Genomic DNA, 22734 nt, shown 5'->3' on the forward strand with positions numbered 1-22734 from the left:
TAATCTACTGTTTGTTAGAATTCCCTTGGAGGATCTTCGCTTGGTTTCACAAGTCCTTCCCTGTTCCACAAATCCTAGTCTGTCCTGCTCCAGTTAGATTTAAAATGCAATAGGTGTACATTTTTAAAAAACGCTTTACTTATTTATTGGACAGAGAGAGAGCAAAAGCAGGGGGAGCAGCGGGCAGAGGGAGAAGCAGCAGGCTCCCTGCCGAGCAAGGAGCCCAATTCGGGGCTCCATCCCAGGAACCTGAAATCATGACCTGAGCCAAAGGCAGACGCCCAACCCACAGAACCACCCAGGCACCCTGCATGTGTACATTCTTTTTTTTTTTTTTTTTTTTTTAAAGATTTTATTTATTTATTTGAAAGGCAGAGATTACAAGTAGGCAGAGAGGCAGGCAGAGAGAGAGAGGAGGAAGCAGGCTCCCCGCTGAGCAGAGAGCCCGATGCGGGGCTCGATCCCAGGACTCTGAGACCATGACCTGAGCCGAAGGCAGAGGCTTTAACCCACTGAGCCACCCAGGCGCCCCGCATGTGTACATTCTTAACACTGTTTTCTTTCTCTTTCTTCTTCCTCCTTCTTCAGTTTTCTTTGCAGGTTTGCTTATGGTTTGGCGAGGCTTGTCTCAGGTTGTTTCCTCAGACGGAGTCCTGGGGATTATGTTCTCTGAATTCTTGGGTCTCCTCAACTACCTTCCTTTCACCTCAATAGATGCAAATATTTTGACAACTGGACAGAGTCTTGGCTTGCACTCCCTTCTCTCTTCCCTGTAGATACCGTTCCCTGCCATTGTTCACTACCATCCATAAAAAAAAATCTGATTCCAGTCTGATAATCTTTTTCTTTGTGAATATTTTCTGCTTTTCACTTGACACTTGTAAGATTGTTACGGAATAAGCTTCAGGCTTTCATATGAATCTCTCATCGGAACCCCGCCCGGAACTCAGGGACCTCTTCAATCTGTAATCTTTGGTCTTTATTACTTTAAGGGAACTTTTCTTCTAGTATTTGTTTATCTGGCACATCTTCTCATTTTGGAAACTCCTACTCCTACCTCTTGAAGCTCCTACTGGGTTTATCTGGCCGGTCTTCTCATTTTGGAAACTCCCATTTGGAAACTCCTACTGTGTATTCACTCTTCAAGAGCTCTCCTCCAACTCGATCTTTCTCCAGAGACTTTGTTTGTCTGTTTCTTTCTTTCTTTCTTTCTTTTTCCCAAAGATTTTACTTATTTATTTGACAGAGAGAGTGAGAGAGCACAGCAGAGGGAGTGGGAGAGGGAGAAGCAGACTCCCCACTGAGCAGGAACCCAATGTGGGGCTCGATCCCAGGACCTTGAGATCATGACCTAAGCCGAAGGCAGATGCTTAACAACTGAGCCACCTAGGCGCCCAATTGAATTAAAAAAATAATATATCATACAGACATATTTATAAATATATTATACCCAAGCCACTTCAGGAGAAATTGTTCCTTAAAGATAATAGTTTCTCAGACTCACAGACCGCCAGGTCCCTCTCCAGTGTCATTGAAAGGGTTTACACTGAAACACCTAGATAATGAAGCCTATGGAAAAACGATACAAACACTGGGGAAGTATGAGATGATACACCCACTAGTTGAAGCCCCAGTGGGTTTGGACTCTCCACTAGGTCACCCTGAGAGAGGAAAATGACAATGGTGCTGTCTGCTCTGCCATTGAATACTGGTACCATTGTCACGTGCCCTGAGAGCGATTAGCTCATTCAACTTCAGCGCTGGGAAGTCGAGAGGACCCAGAATACTCATTTGGAGACAACGGAAACTTCCTCCGGGAGAACCCATAGACCTGGAGGCTCCTACCAGAATCCACTATCTTCTGCCTGCTTTACCTGTCTGTTACTCTGTAACAACACCAAAACGTAGCGGCTTAAAGCAACAATAATAATTTATTATCTCTGCTGGTTTCCATGAGCCAGGAATTCAGACAGGTGCCCCTGGACTGTACACTTCCAGCGGGTGAATTTCCTATTACATGAATTACATCTTAATAAACTGTTTTAAAGTATTAAGAATTGTAAGGTACTCAGGTGCCGGGCTGGCACAGTCATTAGAGCATGCAATTCTTGATTTCAGGGTCATGAGTTTGAGCCCCACGTTGGGTGTAGAGATTACTTAAAGGAATTTCAAGGTGCTGATGGCAGAGCTTTAGAACAAATCCTGGGCCTTTCTTACCATGAAGCCCTGAGCCCAGGTCACAGTCTCATGAAGGTGGCACAGCTGGCTGTGATGCTGGCTGTCAGCTCAGAGTCTAGTGGGAAAAATCAGCCAGAGCAGTCCCACATGGCCTCTCCATGTGGCCTCTGCTTCCTCCCAATATGGTATGCCCCACAGAAAGAGAGAGGAAAAGAGGGAGATAGAAGCTTTTAATACCTAGCTTTGGAAGTCACATAGCATCACTTCTACCCCATTCAATTTATTAAAAGAAAGTCACAAAGTCTGACTAGCATTGAAGCAGAGGTAAGTTAGACTCCATCTTTTTTTTTTTTAAGATTTTATTTATTTATTTGACAGATGGAGATCACAGAGAAGCAGGCAGAGAGAGAGAGAGGAGGAAGCAGGCTCCCTGCTGAGCAAAGAGCCCAACGAGGGGCTCGATCCCAGGACCCTGAGATCATGACCTGAGCCGAAGGCAGAGGCTTTAACCCACTGAGCCACCCAGGCACCACTAGACTCTATCTTTTGAAGGGATCAGTGTCAAAACATTTGTGGACATATTTTAACCACCACGCTGGTCTTCATATCTAGGCTAAGTGCCATTTTCTGATCTCCTGGCCAGCACATGGATAGGAGAGAAAGCACCTCTTGAGTTCCCCCACAGATACCCCAACAGAGCCCAAGCAAGGCCTCATTTAAACCCATTGGACCCAATCCCAAAACAAGCATGTAAACCAAGATTTGATTTTGAGGTGGAAGACTGGATTAAGACATTTTCCTCCTCGGGGCACTTGGGTGGCTCAGTAGGTTAAGCCTCTGCCTTTGGCTCAGGTCATGGTCTCAGGGTCCTGGGATCGAGCCCCACATCGGGCTCTCTGCTCAGCGGGGAGCCTGCTTCCCCTCTCTCTCTGCCTGCCTCTGCCTACTTGTGATCTTTGTCAAATAAATAAATAAAATCTTTAAAAAAAAAAAAAAGAGAGAGACATTTTCCCCCTCTAACTCCTCTTCCTGGGGTGCCTGGGTGGCTCAGTGGGTTAAAGCCTCTGCTTTCAGCTCAGGTCATGGTCTCAGGGTCCTGGGATCGAGCCCCACATGAGGCTCTCTGCTCAGCAGGGAGCCTGCTTCCTGGCCCTTCTCTCTCTGCTTACCTCTCTGCCTATCAAATAAATAAATAAATAAAATCTTAAAATAAATAAATAAATCCTCCTCCCCCAATTTTTTTTTACCTTGTTATGGCACTTTTCCATTATTTTTAAGTAAGCTCTACACTCAATGTGGGGCTCAAACAACCCCAAGATCAAAGAGTTGCACGCTCCACACACTGAGCCAACCAGGTACCCCAGCATTTCTTCATTTTTAAAAAAAAGATTTTATTTATTTATCTATCTATTTATTTAAGAGAGAGCAAGAGAGAGCCTGCCTCTCTGACTACTTGTGATCTCTGTTGAATAAATAAATAAAATCTTTAAAAAAAAAAAAGAATATTGAGGAAGGTTGGGGCACCTGGGTGGCTCAGTGGGTGAAGCCTCTGCCTTTGGCTCAGGTCATGGTCTCAGGGTCCTGGGATCGAGCCCCACATCAGGCTCTCTGCTCAGCAGGGAGCCTGCTTCCCTTCCTCTTCCTGCCTGCTGCTCTACCTACTTGTGATCTCTGTCTGTCAAATAAATAAATAAATATCTTTTTAAAAAATTTAAAATAAAACAAAATTGAGGAAGGCTTTTTTTTTTTGGATTGGATATCATAGTAATAATTTTAGTACTTTTGTTATTTATATTTTTATATATTTAATAAATACATATATATATTTTTAAAGATTTTATTTATTTATTTGACAGAGAGAGATCACAAGTAGGCAGAGAGGCAGGCAGAGAGAGAGAGAGAGGAGGAAGCAGGCTCCCTGCTGAGCAGAGAGCCCGATTCGGGACTCGATCCCAGGACCCTGAGATCATGACCTGAGCCGAAGGCAGAGGCTTAACCCACTGAGCCACCCAGGCGCCCTGATAAATACATATGTTTATACATTTTTATATGTATAGACAAATGTAAGCTCTGCACCCAACATGGCACCCAACTCATTACCCTGAGATCAAGTCCCATGTCTACACCTAACACGGCACTTGAACTCATGACCCCGAGATCGAGTCCCATGCTCTACCAACTGAGCTACCCAGGCATCCTCCAAGATATGTATTTTTTTTTAAGATTTTATTTATTTATTTGACAGACAGAGATCACAAGTAGGCAGAGAGAGAGGAAGGGAAGCAGACTCCCCACTGAGCAGAGACTCAGTCTCAGGTGTGGGACTCAATCCCAGGACCCTGGGATCATGACCCCAGCCAAAGGCAGAGGTTTTAACCCACTGAGCCACCAGGTGCCCCCAAGATACGTATTTTTAAAATCATGACTGAACTCTCATCCTCCACAGAATCTCTAGAGAGCCGTGTGACTCTTTTCTCTCATTCCATTTTTTGAAATATGCACTTCAATAAATCCTGAGATTGGTTTCCATCATCAAACAAAAGGTAGAGGAAGAGAGGGAAGCAGTTGGGCAATGTTTGCCTATGAAAAGTCAACTGTCCTTAGTGTTGGTCTCCTTTTTCCGAAGTTGAATTTCTCTGCTGTGTAGCACAGCCGGCCTTATGTCAAATTCTCTTCAGATTTATAGATGATAAGGGGTTTTAGATAAACACATAGGGCGTTCCAGCTGAGCTCTGGAACCACTGGCTGACTGAGCCGTATAAGAAGGATGATCAGACCCCGTGAGTGTGTGAGGGCCACAGCGACAAACGCCCCCCAGACTGGGAGCTTAAACAAGAATTTAGTTCTCACAGTCCTGGAGGCCACAAGTCCAAGGTCAACACATTGGGGGTATTGTTTCCTCAGAGACCTCTCTCCTTGGTTTGCAGTTGGCTGTCTTCTCTCTGTGTCCTCGCATGGACTTCCCTCTGTGTGTGTCTGTGTCCTAATCTCCTTTTCTTATACAGACACCAGCCCTGTAGGATGCAGACCATCCTAATGACCTCATTTTAACTTTATTACCTCTTTAAAGAACCTATCTCCATTTTTTAAAAGATTTTCATGAATTTGACACACAGAGCACAAGCAGAGGGAGTAGCAGGCCGAGGGAGAGGGAGAAGCAGACTCCCCGAGGAGCAGGGAGCCCAGTGCAGGACCTGATTCCATGACCCCGGAATTATCACCTGAGCCAAAGGCAGTCGCTTAAACAAATGAGCCACCCAGGCACCCCAGAGGACCAATCTCCAAACACTGTCCCATTGGAACGCCCTGGGGGTTAGGATTTCAACCAAGCAATTCAGTCAGATGCTCTGATTCTGTGTTGTGCTCCGAGGGGTTTTAAGAGTAAGGAAAACGTTTATATGAGAATCACCTAATCTAATACCAGCAACTACAATAGACTAGACGCTGGCTCACACTTTATATCCTGCCCTAACTCCCCCTTCAGCATCTCTGGGGCAAAGGTCTTGCTGGACACAGGACAGAGCCAGGGACAGATGGAAAAGTGGGGGATGGGAGTGGGGATGAGCTAGAGGCAGGGACCGTTACTCTCTAGATTCTGCTCCCAAGCATTTTTTGTTTGTTTCAATCAGGTGAAATTCACATAACATAACATGAACCACTTGGACATGAACCGTGCAGTGGCATTTAGGACATTCACGATACCTCTGTCTGGTTCCCAAACATTTTCATCACCACAAGAGGAGACTGTGCCCCTGTTAGCAGTCACTCCCCATTCTCCCCTCCCCCAGCCCCGGCAGCCGCCACCAATCTACCTTCTGTCTGGATGGATTTACCTGTTCTGGACATTTCATATAAATGGAATCATACGCTATGTGAGCCCTTTGTGTCCAGCTTTTTCCAGTCAGCGTTAAGTTTCCCATGGTGATTTTGCAGGAATTTTTACTCTTGTTAGTTTTTTACAAACAAGCTTATTTTTGGTTACCTTTGATCTCTTCCCAAGTGGCTAGCCATAAAATCTTTAAAACATAAAGGGTGTCTGGGGGCAGGGGTACTAAAGAAGGCGGAGGATAAGCTGAATCTGGTCAGATGGGGTTCTCATCAATACAATGAGTGATAGTGTCCCCTACAGTCCTGTCAGCTGGCCTAAGCATGTGCACGTGTGTGTACATATACCTTAACGCTCATAAAGAATAAAAATGAAAAAGTGGGGAGCCTGGGTGGCGTAGTCAGTTGATCTTCTGCCTTCAGCTCGGGTCATGATCTCAGGGTCCTGGGATCAAGCCTCATGGCAGGATCCCCACTCAGTGGGGAGCCTGCTTCTCCCTCTCCCTCTGCTTCTCCCCCTGCTTGTGCTCTCTCTCTCTCAGATAAATAAAATCTTAAAAAAAAAAAAAGAATAAAAATTAATGAAACACTCATGTTCCTACCACCCAGATTAAAAAAAAAAACATTTATTTATTTGAGAGAGACAGAGGGCACGAACACACAGAGAGAGAGAGCATGCACATTTAAGCAGGGGGAGTGGTGAGGGGTGGGGAGAGAGGGAGACTGATGTGAGTGGGACTCGATCCCAGGACTCCAGGATCATGACCTTTGCAGGCTGCAGGCAGACACTTAACTGACTGAGCCACCCAGGTGCCCCTCAAATCCTTCTTTTAAAATGAAGAAAAAGCAGGGTGCCTGGGTGGCTCAGTCAGTTAAGTGTCTAGCTATTGATTTCAACTCAGGTCATGATCTCAGGGTTGTGAGATCGAGCCCCGATACTGGTCTTGGCCCACAATGCAGAGTCTTGGTCCACAATGCAGATTCTCTCTCTCTCCCTCTGCCCCTCCCCCCGCTCACACATGTCCTCTCTCTTCTTTTCTCAAATAAATGAAATCTTTAAAATGAAGTAAAAGCATTGCAGATAGAAGTGAGACCTCCCTCCATCCACGAGGTAATCTATATCCTCTTGTTACTGTGTATATTTCCCAACTAAGATTTTTGTTTTCTCATATATTGATGCTTCTGAAAACCATGTTATTTGGTTTAGCATGTTTTAAACATTTACATACATGTTATCACTTTGAACATATCTTTTTTTTAAGATTTTATTTGAGAGAGAGAGCGAGAGAGTGAGCAGGTGCAGGGGGAGGGGAAGAGAAAAGCAGGGAGCCCGATGCTGGGCTTGATCCCAGGACCCTTGAGATCATGACCTGAGCTGATACACCCAGGCACCCCTGAATGTATCTTTTGACAACTTGGTTTTGGCTCGAAGTATTATGCTTAAGAATCAGTCCTACTGATACAAGTACTTCTGGTTCTTTTTTTTTTTTTTTTTTTTTTTTTTTTTGGCCCCCTGCCATTTAGTAGTCCACTGGGAGCCTGTATCCCTATGTCTCTCTTTCCTTACTGATGGACACCTAGGTTGTTTTCTCTTTTTCCCTATTACAAATGATGTTACAGTGACTATCCCTGATCTGCTTCTTATGAAATGTTAGCTTCTTTAGAAAGACAAGAAGGACCTTCAAAAAAGGAAGGAAGGGGCCAATTGCCAGTTAGCTTTGGAGAAGGGAGACTACTGTCTAGAGCACCCGCCACGTGTGAGGCACTATGCGAGGCAGCTTAAGTACGTGACCCCAGCCTGGACCGGGGAGGTGCCTGGGTGCCTAAGTTGTTGAGCATCCTGGAAAGTTCTGGGAATATTGACCCCAAATGTGTCAAGGTGTTCACCCCACCTTTTCCAGTTCACATTGTTCATCTCGTGTTTTGCTTTTTTTTTTTTTTTTCAGAACTTTAAAGGCAAAGACTCTGGAGTCAGACCGCTGGCCTCTGTTCTCTTGGTCCCTCACTCATGGACTTTTGACATCAGGCAAACTATTCAAACTCTCTGAGCCTCGGTTCCCTTATCTGCAAAATGGAAATAGCACCTCCCCTGTGAAGTTATTGGGAGAATGAAGTGAGATCACCTACATGAAATTCATAGATCAGTGTCTGACAGGTGAGTAAATCTTAGATACACTTGGTGACAAACATATAATGATACTGATGAAAGCAGTGTCTCTCTTATTGCGGGTCTGTCTTGGCCTCATGTTGCTTTATGAAAACCAAAAGAAGAGGTTGCGACTCTTGATCTCAGGGTTGTGAGTTTGAGCCGCATGATGGGTGTAAGAGATTACTTAAAATTTTTTTTAATTAAAAAAAAAATCTGATCATCAGTACTATTTTCCCACTAGAGTATCACAATCAAGAGGAGGGATATTTTGTAAACAGGTCGAAAAGAAACCCAGTTTTTCAACCTGATGACATCAGTAGGTCAATTCACTTTTTCTTCTTTTCGATTGTATAGGGACCATCATGCCCTGTTCCCAATACCTGTTGATGGTTGTAAATCCCTCTGTAGGTGTGGCCGGAACACTGAATATATCAATATTTGTTAAGAGCCTAGAAGTGCTTGCTTGTCATTTACCAGGGGTGTGGGATTGTGGACTATAGGTCAAGGTTGACGTTTGTAATACCACAGGCAAACCCCTTCTCCCTAAAGAGACAAGGTGGTCAAATCTTAAATTTGAGCTCCAAGAGAATAGCAACAATACCAGTTGCAATATAGTTATGTTTCATTTGTTGTAGAAAACACAAAACTTAGTGAACAGAACTTCATGGCCAGGTATTTCCTGCAACTAAGCCTGCCAATGAGTCTTTCTTTGCCCCCAGTTTATAAACCAATATATAAAATCACAAAGACTTTAATTTTCCAGGAAGCTCTTCTGTAGGGCTCTAGAACTCATATCCGGAGGTCCACATCCAAATGGGTTTGGACCACATGAACTGTGTGGCTTCCAAGGGTCAACTGATTACTTTTCCATTCTTGGGACCGCCATCTTGCAACATGGTGGCAGCAAGAGAAATGAGATCCACTAGAAGTCCAAACATGCTGTATATGAGTGGCATGGAAAGTGATCTGGAATGTTCCCTGAGGAACACCTGGCAGAGAGCATGTCTTTACCCAAACAGTAATTTTAAAATACCCTTTGCACCCCTGTCAGGCGGCTCTTCATGACTTCATCACTCTTCTGTAGCGAGTGGTTTGGGACTGGATTCTCTCATGTGACAGTCTGGAAAGACACAGGTGTGGAGCGGTTAAGTCAGGTTCATGGCAAAGAGCTGGACCAAAGGGCTGTGAGTTGATCCCCTGGCATTGCCTGACCCTGCTGTAACTCTCTCAGTTTCTGGGAGATACACCAGAATGTTTCCTCTCTTCTGATTTTCCATTTTTTGCTTAAGCTCATTGAAAGTGTGTTTCAGATTCTTGCATTTATGAGATGTAGAGGCCTCCGAGTTAAACAATTGTAAGAAGCCATCTTCTTACCACAATGAGGAAAGGAAAGGAATTTCCTTCTCAGGAACTTGGCTGGTAACACCAACAGCCCAGCCTCAATCATCAAAGAAGTTCATCAAAATTCCAGTTCTGCTTTGAAGAAGTTCCCAACTCAAACCAAAAGGTGGGGGGAGTAGGAGATCACCCGTGGCCCAGTTTGGTTGGTAAATGATCCATTTCTGGTAGTTAGTGAGCCCACCAAGTGCCACCACAGGCCAAGGTACCACGGATAGCCAGTTTCTCAGCAGAATTCTGATTACCGAAGCAAAGAGGGGGAAGAAAGCGCTCAGGACCATCTGGGAAGATAGCCGCTTGTTGTAAGGACGGCCAACAGAGCGACAGATCATAATCAGGAAATATGTTGAAAATGAAACCACAACGTGTATTAAGGACCAGGATCCTGGGTGTGAGTTAGAGCCCTCTCTTCAGGCAAGGCACTGTGGGTCAGATGGACTAATACATTCGGAGAGGTAAGGGAGTTCATCAAATCATTTTATGGCGCTAGACTTAGAGGTAATCTCTTCAAGTTTGGAAGAGATTGTTTGGGGACAGTTAAAATGAGGCCCTACTTTTTATGTAATTAACTCACAGAACTCACAGCTTCCAAACTGGTACCCTCCAAAATAAAGGGAAAATAATGAAAAATAATGCATATATGATTATAACTGCCCCTTCCATGGGTGGCTGGTTGGTTCATTGGGTAGAGCATGTGACTCTTGATCTCAAGGTTGTAAGTTTGACCCCCATATCAGGTGTTGAGGTTACTTTAAAAAAAAATTAAAGTCTTAAAAATAAATAACTGTGGGGCACCTGGGTGGCTCAGTGGGTTAAGCCTCTGCCTTTGGCTCAGATCATGATCTCAGGGTCCTGGGGTCGAGCCCCACATCGGGCTGTCCGCTTAGCAGGGAGCCTGCTTCCCCCTCTCTCTTTGCCTACTTGTGATCTCTCTCTCTGTCAAATAAATAAATAAAAATCTTTAAAAATAAATAAATAAATAAATAAATAAATAAATAAACAACTGCCCCTTCCAATATATAGACAGGTACATACATGTTTGTACCACACCATTGGTTTAGTCCAGAATAACATTACTTGCTCCCATTAAAGTTAATTAATTAATTTTTTAAAAGCAAGGTTTTTTTTTGTTTTGTTTTAAGATTTTGCTTATTTTTGAGAGAGAGAGAAAGAATGAGCACAGAAGGGGAGAGGGAGAATTAGACTCGCCACTGAGCAGGGAGCCCCAGGCAGGGTTCCAACCCAGGACCCTGAGATCATGACCTGGGCCAAAGTCATGATTTGACTTCACTGACTGAGCCCCGCCAGGCGCCTGTGAATGTGAATTATATAAGAAGAGGGTCTCAGGTCCCTTGTGCCTTATTCAATCTGGTACATCTTTGGTGCTTAATACCTAAAAGCTGAGGGAAGGACACCTGCCTGGTTCAGTCAGTAGAACATACAACTCTTGATCTCAGTGTCAGGACGCAAGCCCCACATTGGACGTAGAGCCTGCTTTAAAAACAAACAAATAAATAAATAAAAGCTGATGGACCTCCTGAGCAAACGAACAAGGTGAGTTAGTTCCCAACAGAGCTTGAGAGCCGAGCTCCCTGCTGACTCATGCCTTTGAGGCTGGGGGAACTACTCCTTTTTTCGGAGCTCCCCTCTGCCGTGTCTTCCTCTTTAGGAAGGTGATCTCTGCTTTAACTTCCTACTTCTAAGAATCAATGGGAGAACCAAACAAGCAAAGTGCTCTGAAAACCCTTCAACGTGAGAAGGTCTGTCTGTGGTTCCTCAGTTACTGCCATTCGAGCTATGGCTTAGAGTCTGGAGTATCTACCTTTCTTATCTGTGTCTGAGTCAGGATGGCAAAGCAAGTCTCGTCTTGCTAAAGAATCAAGGAGTGACAGGCTAGGGATGAAAGCGTAACAGAAACTTGGACTGATCACAGGCTCAAACCAGTACATCTCCTTTCCATCCCAGAACTGGGAACTGAAACTCTTCCATAGGAAATTTTTTCTTCTCCCTCCCTCCTATGCAAACACCCCAGTCTGTCCTGATTCCTTTTTTAATACGCTAATAGTCATAGCAATATTCACCAGACTCTAAATAGACTGCACCAGGCCCCTGAAGCCCTGTTTGCGCCCCCCTTCCAAATTAAATTATTCATACTTATTCCCAGCCCTTCCTCATCCTCATCCTAACGCATGTATAATTTTTACTTAACTCTCTCTTGATGCAGCTCAGTGTCTGCCTCCTTTCCTTACTCGACAGTGTTTGGTATTTTCTATCAGGACACAGTTAACAGCCCATAAAGGTCTCCGCTTAAGTAAGAAGTCCCTTTCTGTGACCCATCACCCAGACGCATGCAACACCAGACTGTGTGTCTTATATCAAAATTTATTGAAGTGGTAGATTTCTTATAAGGACAGAAACACAAGCAAACGAACCAGGAGGAACCGTCTCCCTCTAACCACTGGGCAGCATTTCCCTTTTAATGATAAAACCAAACGGAAGTGGGGAGCAGCGGTCTTCTCTGAAGCCTCTAACCGCTCAGACTTCCAATTAGTGTCAAAGGAGAGGAACGGATTAGCCGCAAGTTGCTGCCCAGATGTCGTTCCTTTCTCTAAGTGAGACTGTTCCGCTCAGTCTCACCCTGGCTAATCCCTCTCTTATGCTACCGGAAACTCCGATATTAACCAAAGCTTGTGCCTCTCCCTACCTACTGCTTTTCTGCTAAAGCTTGGACGAAAGATGAGTTGGTCCCATGGAATGTGGGTGACCTACTGGTTTCTTGAATGATTCCTGGCCTCCCCCGAGGGGCCATAACGCCCTTCCAACCACGTAAGCTTTCCTTATCCCAGCTAGAGCCCACCAACAGACTGGGAATTCGCCCCGGGAGCTGAGAACCGTGCCCACCTCAGGCAGGTGGGGGAAAGGACAGTGAATCACAGGTGCTCATGGGCGTCTCCCTGCCTCCAGCTCCGCTCGGCACAAGTGTGGACAGTTCTGCTATCTTCGGTTTTGTGAGTGTCAGAGAGGTTGGGAAGAAGTTACAGGAGCTTTACTCTCTGGTCCCCCTGCAAGAGTCCTCTGGGGACGCTCCACGACCAGGCAGCCCACTCTGCCACACCTCTTCTCTAAATCCGATTCTCTGAATCTGGAAGCCCCGGGAAACCACGGGCCCCATCTCACGATGGTCTTTGTGCACCCAGCCAGACCCTATCCCCAGAGACCCTGGTTCTTGGTGACAATCTCCCTTCTTGGCTCGGTGATTTAGCGGGAAGCTGGGGGCAGATAAGACGGGTTCCACGGCTCACCAATGTGGGCCACTAAATTGTCTGGCACGCTCCTGGTGGTGCTCAGATCTGCAGTGAGCTCCATGCTTGTGCTCTGGATATTATCTGCTTCTTGGGGCGCCTTTTTCCGCAGGTAGCGGTTGATCAGGGTGGAGAAGAAGTTGGGGAAAGATGGGCTGGAGAAGTAGTACACCAAAGGGTCCAGCATGCTGTTCATGTAGGTGAAGCTCAGGGTGAGGAAAAACGCCAGGTCCACGGAGCGATAGATGTCACAGTTCCTCGTGCCCGTGGTGTGCAAGAGCCAGAAGATGCGGATGCGCACGGCTACACTGGGCAGGAAACAGATGATGAAGACGACGGCCACCACCATGATGAAGTTGATGGCCCTCTTGATCTTGGCGTGTCTGTCCATCTGCCGCTGGCGCAGACTCCAGATGATTCTGGCCGAGCAGAACAGGATGATGGCCAGGGGCAGGACGAACTCCAGGAGGAACATGGCATCATGCCACCGGAAGGTATGGCAGATGCTGAAGCTGCTGCACAGATTGGCGTCTCGGTTCCTGATCAGCATCTTCTTGTATAGGAGGTGACCCGTCAGCCCGATGGTGACACCCCACAAGAGGCAGGAGATGATGGCCGCCGTCCGATTCGAGATCTTGTTGAGAGCGTGGTGAGGGTGAACCACCCGGAAGTACCTGTCCACGGCCACCACCGTGAGGAAGATGATGCTGCCTTGGCGGTTCATGGCCAGCATGAACAGCATCAGCCGGCAAGCGACGTCCCCGAACCTCCAGTCCCATTTCCGCACGTAGTTGTCCGTCAGGAATGGCAGACAGATGATCAAGAGAAAGTCAGCCACAGCCAAGTTGAACAGGAAAATCCGGCTGGATTTCCAGGACTTGAGGTGAAAGCAGAAAATCCACAGTGCAAGGCCATTGCCCAGGAGCCCGAACACAAACTCCAGCCCCAGCACTGGGGGCAGCACGTTGGCGATGAAGTCATCCCGGAACACGCAGCAGTTCTTCTTGTTTATTTCCAGAAAATGATCCTGCTGCTTGGGCAGGTTCATGAGTGGAACGAGTTGGTCCTAGCGAGTGCTCCAGGAAAGAGGTGTGTGTCTGAGTGGCGAACGCCGAGGTTCAGCTCCCGCCTTTATGTCACGTCGGGGTGATGAAATTGGTGACTGACTGCTTACCAGGAAACTACGAAATCCCTTAGAAAAAAAAAAAAAAAAAAAAAAGAAGCCAGCAAGGCTCTTATGCAATCTGCTGTTTGCATAAACAAGTAATAAAAATCCCCTGGGGAAGACAGGAACCCACAAAGGTTCCTAAATGTAAAGGATAAGTTTCGGCAAGCCGACTGTCATTTGTGAATTACGGCGATGCAGACAGCTTCCCTCTGGAAGGCTGGGTGCTGGCATCCCGAGCGCTTAGCATGCGAGAATTAATTCACTGTTGGGTGGCTGGCTTATAACATAGACAAAACGACAGAAGCAATAATAATGTCCCGTGCTAAACAGCATGGTTTTCTAGAAACGTTAAGAACTGTGAAGTATTACATGCCTACAACTTAAGAAACAGTAGGAGGTACCTGATTTCCTCCGAAACACCAAGAAGACATTTTATGAGGACAGACGGGTCGCATTTGAGGCTTCCCTGCCGTAGTAGTCTCTGTACAGACCCGGATTGCTTTTCCACACCAGAACTTTGCAGCTAAGCTGCAGTTAGGAGAAAGAAGAAGAGAATAGCATACAATTTCATAAGATGTTTGAAAACTTGAACCCAGTTTGGATTGCCAGCGGTATGTTACAATAAACTGGGGTTTTCGTTTGTTTGTGTTAGACTTTGATAGGCTTCTGTGCTCAAGTGCTCAAGTAAGCAATTTATTTTGAAGTATGTGATCTTTATTTTTTTTTTAATATTTATTTATTTATTTCAGAGAGAGAGAGAGTGTGTGCACACGTGGAAGGGGCAGAGGCAGAGAGAGAGAGAGAATCTCAAGCAAACTCTGTACTAAGCACAGAGCCCGAAGTGGGGCCCGATCTCATGACCCTGGGGTCTCAGCCCAAGCTGAAACCAAGAGTCAGACGCCCAAACAACTGCACCTCCCAGGTACCCCTAAAGTATGTGATTTTTAAAAAATCAATACGCATTGGGGCACCTGGGTGGCTCAGTGGGTTAAAGCCTCTGCCTTGGGCTCAGGTCATGATCTCAGGGTCCTGGGATCGAGCCCCGCATCAGGCCCTCTGCTCCCCGAGGAGCCTGCTTCCTCCCCTTTCCCTGCCTGCCTCTCTGACAACTTGTAATCTCTGTCTATCAAATAAATAAATAAAATATTTAAAAAAATCAATACACATTATTTTTCTAGAGTTTTAGATTCACGGCAAAATTGAGCAGAAAGTACAGAGAGTTTCTGTAGCCGTCTGTTCCCCGCCCCCCGCCTCACCCCACTAAGTGTATACACACGATATTTTTAAATCCTCTATTTTCAGAAAATTAAACGTCGAGGGATGGGAGCTTTGGGGACTTTGAACTCTGCCTCACGGCCGATCACCATTCCACACATCATTTCTTTGCTTTTTAGTATAATTGGGTGTAACCCTATAGAACATTTCTACCTTTTAGTATTTTGACTATGATCCTTGCTGAGCAAGAGGTTCTAAAATGTGTTGCTTCCACTTTGAGTTAAAAATAGGAAATTTGGGGCACCTGCCTGGCGTAGCCGGTTAAGCGTCTGCCTTGGCCTCACATTGTAATCCCGAGGTCCTGGGATTGAGCCTCGCGTTGGGCTCCCTGCTTGGGGAGCCTGCTTCTCCCTCTCCCTCTGCGGCTGCTCCACCTGCTTGTGCGCTCTCTCTCTCTCTCTCTCTCTGCCAAATAGGTAAATAAAATCTTTTTAAAAAAGAGTATGTCGGGGCGCCTGGGTGGCTCAGTGGATTAAGCTGCTGCCTTCGGCTCAGGTCATGATCTCAGTGTCCTAGGATCGAGCCCCGCATCGGGCTCTTTGCTCGGCGGGAGCCTGCTTCTCTCTCTCTTTCTGCCTGACTCTCCGCCTACTTGTGATTTCTCTCTCTGTCAAATAAATAAATAAAATCTTTAAAAAAAATAAAAAAATAAAAATAAATAAAAATAAAAATAAAAAAGAGTATGATACACAGGAATTAATTTAACCAAGGAGGTGAGACACCTGTACACTGAAAACCATAAGATATTGATGAAAGACATTGAAGAAGACCGAAAGAAATGGAAAGATACATTCCATGCTAATGGCTTGGAAGAACAAATATTATTAAAATGTCTGTACTACCCAAAGAAATCTTCATATTCAATGTGATCTCTATCAAAATTGCAATAGCATTTTCTATAGAAGTAGAGCAATAATTTATGTTTTGTAGAAATAGAACAAACAAAAATTCCAGTAGCGTTTTTTGTAGAATAGAACAAATAATTCAACAGAAATAAAATAATTTTGTGTACAGGACCACAAAAGATCCTGAGTAGCCAAAGCAATCTTGGAAAAGAAGAACAAAGCTGAAGTCGCCACGCTCCTGATTTCAAACTGTATCCCAAAGCTATAGTAATCAAAACAGTATGGCGCTGGCATAAAAACAGACACATAAATCAATGGAATAGAACAGAGAGCCCAGAAATAAGCCCATGCAAATATAGTCAATTAATTTATGACCAGGGAACCAAGATATATACTGAGGAAGGGTCAGCCTCTTCAATAGATGATGTTGGGAAAACTGGGCAGCCACACGCAAAAGAATGAAACTGGGCCACTGTCTTACATTATACACAAAAATTAACTTTTTTCCCTCCCTCCTTCCTTCTGTACACAAAAATTAATTTTAAAAAGGGGCACCTGGGCAACTATGGTGGTGGTCCTGGTTACAGTAATAGAGGAGGCTATGTTGGTGGTGGACCAGGATATGGAAACCAAGGAGGTGGATATGGAGGTGGTGGTGGAGGATATGATGGTTACAATGAAGGAGGAAATTTTGGAGGTGGTAACCATGGTGATGGTGGGAACTAAAATGATTTTGTAAATTATAGTGGACAACAGCAATCAAATTGTGGACCCATGAAGGGGGGCAGTTTTGGTGGAAGAAGCTTGGGCAGTCCCTATGGTGGTGGTTATGGCTCTGGTGGTGGAAGTGGTGGATATGGTAGCAGAAGGTTCTAAAAAATTTTCAGAAGAAAAGGGCTACAGTTCTTAGCAGGAGAGAGAGTGAGGAGTTGTCAGGAAAGCTGCAGGTTACTTTGAGACAGTCGTCCCAAATGCATTAGAGGAACTGTAAAAATCTGCCACAGAAGGAATGATGATCCACAGTCAGAAAAGTTACTGCAGCTTAAACAGGAAACCCTTCTTGTTCAGGACTGTCATAGCCACAGTTTGCAAAACATGCAGCTATTGATTAATGCAATGTAGTGTCAATTAGATGTACATTCCTGAGGTCTTTTATCTGTTGTAGCTTTGCCTTTTTCTTTTTCTTTTCATTACGTCAGGTATATTGCCCTGTAAATTGTGGTAGTGGTACCAGGAATAAAAAATTAAAGAATTTTTAACTTTAAAAAAAAGTGGGGGGGCACCTGGGTGGGTCAGTTGGTTAGGTGTCCGACTCTTGATTTCTGTGCAGGTCATGATCTTACAGGTTGTGGGATTCAGCCGTGCGTCAGGGTCCCTGCTCAGAGCGAGTCTGCTTGAATTCTCTCCTTGTGCTCCTCCCCTCACTCACATGTACATGCACAGGCAGGCAAGCACTCTCTCTCTTTAAAATAAATAAATCTTTTTAAAAATTTAACTTAAAATAGATTAAAGACTTGAACATGTGACCTGAAACCATGAAACTCCTAGAAGAATACATAGGCATTAAGCTCCTTGACCTTGACCTTGGTAATGATTTTTTGGATTTGACACCAAAGGCAAAGACAAAAAAGAACAAGTGGAACTACATCAAACTAAAAAGCTTCTGCACAGCAGTGGAAACCATTAGTAAAAAGAAAAAGCAACGCACTGAATGGGAGAAAATATTTGCACATTATATACCTAACAAGGGGTTAATATCCAAAATATATAAAGAAATCATAGAAGTTAATAGCAAAATAATTTGATTAAAAATGGACAGAGAGGGGCGCCTGGGTGGCTCAGTGGGTTAAAGCCTCTGCTTTCGGCTCAGGTCGTGATCTCAGGGTCCTGGGATCGAACCCCGCATGGGGCTCTCTGCTCTGCGGGGAGCCTGCTAACTCCTCTCTCTCTCTCTCTGCCTGCCTCTCTGCCTACTTGTGATCTCTGTCTGTCAAATAAATAAATAAAATCTTTTAAAAAAATGGACAGAGAATCTGAATAGACATTTTTCTAAATAAAACATATGGGTGACAAACAGGTACATGAAAAATGCTCAACCTCACTAATTATCAGGGAACTGTAAATCCATACCAGGATGAAATACCACCTCACATCTGTTAGAATGGCTATTATCCAGAAGACAAGAGATAAAAGGTGTTGGCGAGGATGTGGAGAAAAGAGAACCCTCTTGCACTGTTGGTGGGAATGGAAATTTGTGCAGCCACTATGGGAAAGAGTATGGAGGTTTCTCAAAAAATTAAAAAAAGAAATACCATACCATCCAGCAATCCCACTTCTGGGTTTTTATCTGAAGAAAACGAAAACACTAACTCGGAAAGATATCTGCATGCCCATGTTCCTTGCAACATTATTTTTCTCTAAGATTTTATTTATTTGACAGAGAGAGAGAGATCACAAGCAGGCAGAGAGGCCAGCAGAAGGGGGGTGGGTATCAGGCTCCCTGCTGAGCAGAGAGCCCGATGTGGGGCTCGAGCCCAGGACCCTGAGATCATGACCTGAGCTGAAGGCAGAGGCTTAACCCACTGAGCCACCCAGGCACCCCATCCTTGCAGCATTATTCACAATGTCTAAGAAATGGAAAAAACCTAAGTGTCCACAGGCAGATGAATGGATAAAAAAAAGTATATATACATATATATGGAATATTATTGAATTATAAAAAATAATGAAATTATTGAACCATAAAAAAGAGTGCAATCTAGTCATTCATGACAACATAGATGGACTATGAGAGTATTATGCTAAGGGAAATAAGTCAGACAGAAAAAGGTAAATGCCCTACGATCTCTCTTATATATGGAATCATCAGAAAAAGCTCATAGATACAAAGAACAGATTGGTGGTTGCTAGAGGCAGAGGGTGGGGGGTGGGCAAAACGGGCGAAGGGAGTCCAAAGGTACAAACCTCCAGTTATAAAATAAATAAGTCCTGGGCACGTAATGTACACCATGGTGACTATAGCTAATAATACTGTATTGCATATTTGAAAGTTGCAAAGAGAGTAACTCTTAAACGTCTCAGCACAAGAAAAAAAATTCTGTAACTATGTACAATGACAGAACGAACTAGATTCATTACAATGACAGAACGAACTAGATTCATTACGGCGATCACTTTGCATTACACACAAGTATCAAAACTTTATGTCGTACCAGAAACCAATATAATGTTGTATGTCAATTATTCCTCAATTAAAAAAAAAGGTTAAGCTGATATTGACACATAGTTATAGAGAGCTTCCAGGATTACAGACCCCATGCATAAATGCTTTATTTTATTTTATTTTATTTTATTTTATTTTATTTTATTTTATTTTATTTTATTTTATTTTAAAGACTTTATTTGCCGGAGAGAGAGCACAAGCAGGGGGAGCAGCAGGCAGGGGGAGAAGAGCAGGGAAACCCAACACGGGGCTCAATCCCAGGACCCTGAGATCATGATCTGAGCCAAAGGCAGATGGTTCATAACCAATAGAGCCACCCAGGCATTCTGTGTGCAAATGCTTTAAATACACGATCATGTTTTACCCTGACTGCAACCCACAAAGTAGGGCTCATTACTGATTCTGATTTTAAGATTCGGGAAGAAAGGGGCACCTGGGTGGCTCAGTGGGTTAAATCCTCTGCCTTGGGCTCGGGTCATGATCCCAGAGTCCTGGGATGGAGCCCCATGTCGGGCTCTCTGCTCGGCAGGGAGCCTGCCTCCTCCTCTCTCTCTCTCTGCCTGCCTCTCTGCCTACTTGTGATCTCTGTCTGTCAAATAAATAAATAAAATCTTAAAAAAAAAAAAAAAGATTCGGGAAGCGAAGCTCAGAAAGGTTGGTGAGATTCAGGGCCACCCTAGCCAATGAGAGAGAGCTTTGGGTTTGAATCTGGCCCAGGCTTCAAAGCCCGGGTCCCTAACCATGAAACTGCATAGACTCCTATTATATGATTGTTTCGTTCGTTAAGGCTGCACTGGATTGAGGTCATTTTATGTGGGTGTATTAAGGCTCTGGTGAAATGGCTGGTATTTGTTTCCTGTCCTTGCTCCCTGTGAATGTCCTGTTTCCCTCTTGGACAAATGTAGATTTGTCAGTGATACGCATACCTAAGGACCTTTATTAACTTTATTAACTAAGAGTCAGAAAAACCGACTATTAACAATATTGATTTCTGGGAGCTGGAATGTGCAAGGTACCCTCCCTTTCCAAGTTTTACAGTTTTAGGATATTGGTGTGTGTGCGTTTGAAACAAGTCATTGGGACGCCTAGCTGGCTCAGTTGGTAGAGCTTCTGTTTTGTTGATATCAGGGACATGAGTTCAAGCCCCACGTTGGGCATGGAGCCTACTTAAAAAAATAAATAAAAATTAAAATAAGAACAACAGTCATGGGTAAAATTAGGAGAAAACACAAATATTGTTAAGAGAAAAACGGGAGGCCTAGACGCTTGGTCTAGGGCTGTCATCGACTACCGTGAACCCTCTGAGCCCCTGACCTTCCTCATGTATAAATTGAGGAATTACGGATCGTGGCTGGGTGGCTCAGTAGCTTAAGCCCCTGCCTTTGGCTCAGGTCACGATCTCAAGGTCCTGGGGTCGAGCTCCACATCCGGCTCCCTGCTCAGCGGGGAGCCTGCTTCTCCCTCTCCCTCTGCCCCTTCCCCCCTGCTCGTGTTCTGTCTCTCTCTCAAATCAAGAAAACAGAATCTTTGAAAAAATAAATAAATAAATTGAGGGATAAGATAACCTTCTAGCTCATTCTATGATTCTAACCAAAAGTTCGCTACCATTCAGACTGACTGTAAATTGCAGCCTCCCCGGATTCCGGTGCCTGTTGTGGAATTTCCGGTCTTCCTGCTGTGCCGTGGGCAGGTTTGGTCTTGTCTGTGTCCTTCTTGTATGTATTTATGTTTTTTTTCTTACTGGCGCATGAGTTGTACAGAAACTTGTAATGAATCACTTCAACAGCTAAGACAGTGAGTGATCCCACTGGGTTTTGTGGAAAGTCCACTTAGAATCTATGACTTTGATCGCTTCTCGGCCTTTTGGCTAAGATCAAGTGTAGTATCTGTTCTTATCAGTTTAATATCTGATGCGTCCTCTATCCGAGGACAATATATTAAATGGATTTTTGGAGCAGGGAGATGGAATAGGAGCTTGCTCCGTCCACTCCACGCATCGACCTGGTATTGCAGTACTTCCAGGAACGGTGCACCCCTTTGGGGGTTAAAAAAAAAGAATCTATGACTTTGACCATTAACTTGAATCTTCATGCCTCATTGTCTTATCACAGCTTGGATGTGTGCCACTGAACTGGACTGAACAAAATTTTTTTTAAATTAAAAATGATAATAGTGGGTGTTCAGTGGGATAAGCCTCTGCCTTCGGCTCAGGTCATGATCCCAGGGTCCTGGGATCGAGTTCCGCATCAGGCTCTCTGCTCCGCGGGGAGCCTGCTTCTCCCTCTGACTCTGCCTGCCTCTCTGCCTACTTGTGATCTCTGTCAAATAAATAAATAAAATCTTTTTAAAAAAATGATAATAGCGAGGTGCCCCTGGCTGGCTCAGTTGGTGGAACCTGAGACTCTTGATCTCCAGGTTGTGAGTTCGAGCCCCACGCTGGGTGTAGAGATGACTTAAAAATAAAATCTTAAGAAAAAAATGTTATCATTTATCAACTGTCTGCTTTGTGCCAGGTATTGTGCTAAGAGATTTTGCATACATGATCTCATTTAATCCTCACGAAAACCCTGTGAGTGATATTCTATGATTATCCTCGTCATTATCTCCATTTTACAGATTAGAAAACCAAGGTTGAGGTTAAGTAATTGACTCTTTGTGTTTGGACTTAGCTGGGATTTCTGTTTTAGTTATCCACTGCCATGTAACAAACCACCACAAAATTCAGTGGCTTGAAACAACCACGGTTTCATTATCTTTCCTGATCCTATGAGCTGACTGGGCTCAGCTGGCCAGCTCTTGTCTGGGGGCAGCTAGACTCCAGCAGGACACTGGGACACCTGGCCTTCCCTCCATTCCCTGTAGTCTTGTATCTGCCGATGGGGCCTCCTCGAGTGTTCTTTCTACAGGGTACACTGGACTTCTCACGAGGCTTCCCAGACAGGCAAAACTTCTTACTGCCTGGGCTGGGAAATCTCACTTTCAGCACATTCTGTGCGTTAAAAAGCGTCATAGAGCCCAGAGTCCCCTTCCCCAGACCCTGCTCAGCAGGGAGCCTGCTTCTCCCTCTCCCTCGGCCCCTCCCCCCCAAGTCCTGTGCATGCTTGAGCACTCTCTTTCTCTCAAATAAATAAATAAAATCTTTTTAAAATTTTTTCATTTATTGGGGTGCCTGAGTGGCTCAGTGGATTAAAGCCTCTGCTTTCAGCTCAGGTCAGGATCCCAGGATCCTGGGATCGAGCCCCGCATCGGGCTCCCTGCTGAGCAGGGAGCCTGCTTCCCTCTCTCTCTCTCTGCCTGCCTCTCTGCCTACTTGTGATCTCTGTCTGTCAAATAAATAAATAAAATATTTTAAAAATTATTTATTTATGTAT

General features: G+C 44.7%; 1 protein-coding gene and 1 non-coding gene across 2 annotated transcripts; one reads left to right on the forward strand and one right to left on the reverse strand.

Moving 5' to 3' along the window:
* Positions 1-11916: 11916 nt before the first annotated feature.
* LOC116572158 (hydroxycarboxylic acid receptor 2-like) lies at positions 11917-14044 on the reverse strand. The gene is given in 2 exon segments (XM_032310944.1): positions 11917-12809; positions 12812-14044. Coding segments are annotated over 2 exon segments (1302 nt in total). The 5' UTR covers positions 13901-14044; the 3' UTR covers positions 11917-12596.
* Positions 14045-21210: 7166 nt separating this feature from the next.
* LOC116572578 lies at positions 21211-21401 on the forward strand. Its single transcript, XR_004278425.1, has one exon. It is a non-coding gene; the product is annotated as a U2 spliceosomal RNA (small nuclear RNA).
* The last annotated feature ends 1333 nt before the right edge of the window (positions 21402-22734 follow it).

The sequence above is a fragment of the Mustela erminea genome, chromosome 13, assembly GCF_009829155.1.
Source record: "Mustela erminea isolate mMusErm1 chromosome 13, mMusErm1.Pri, whole genome shotgun sequence".
In the NCBI taxonomy this organism is placed as follows: domain Eukaryota; kingdom Metazoa; phylum Chordata; class Mammalia; order Carnivora; family Mustelidae; genus Mustela; species Mustela erminea.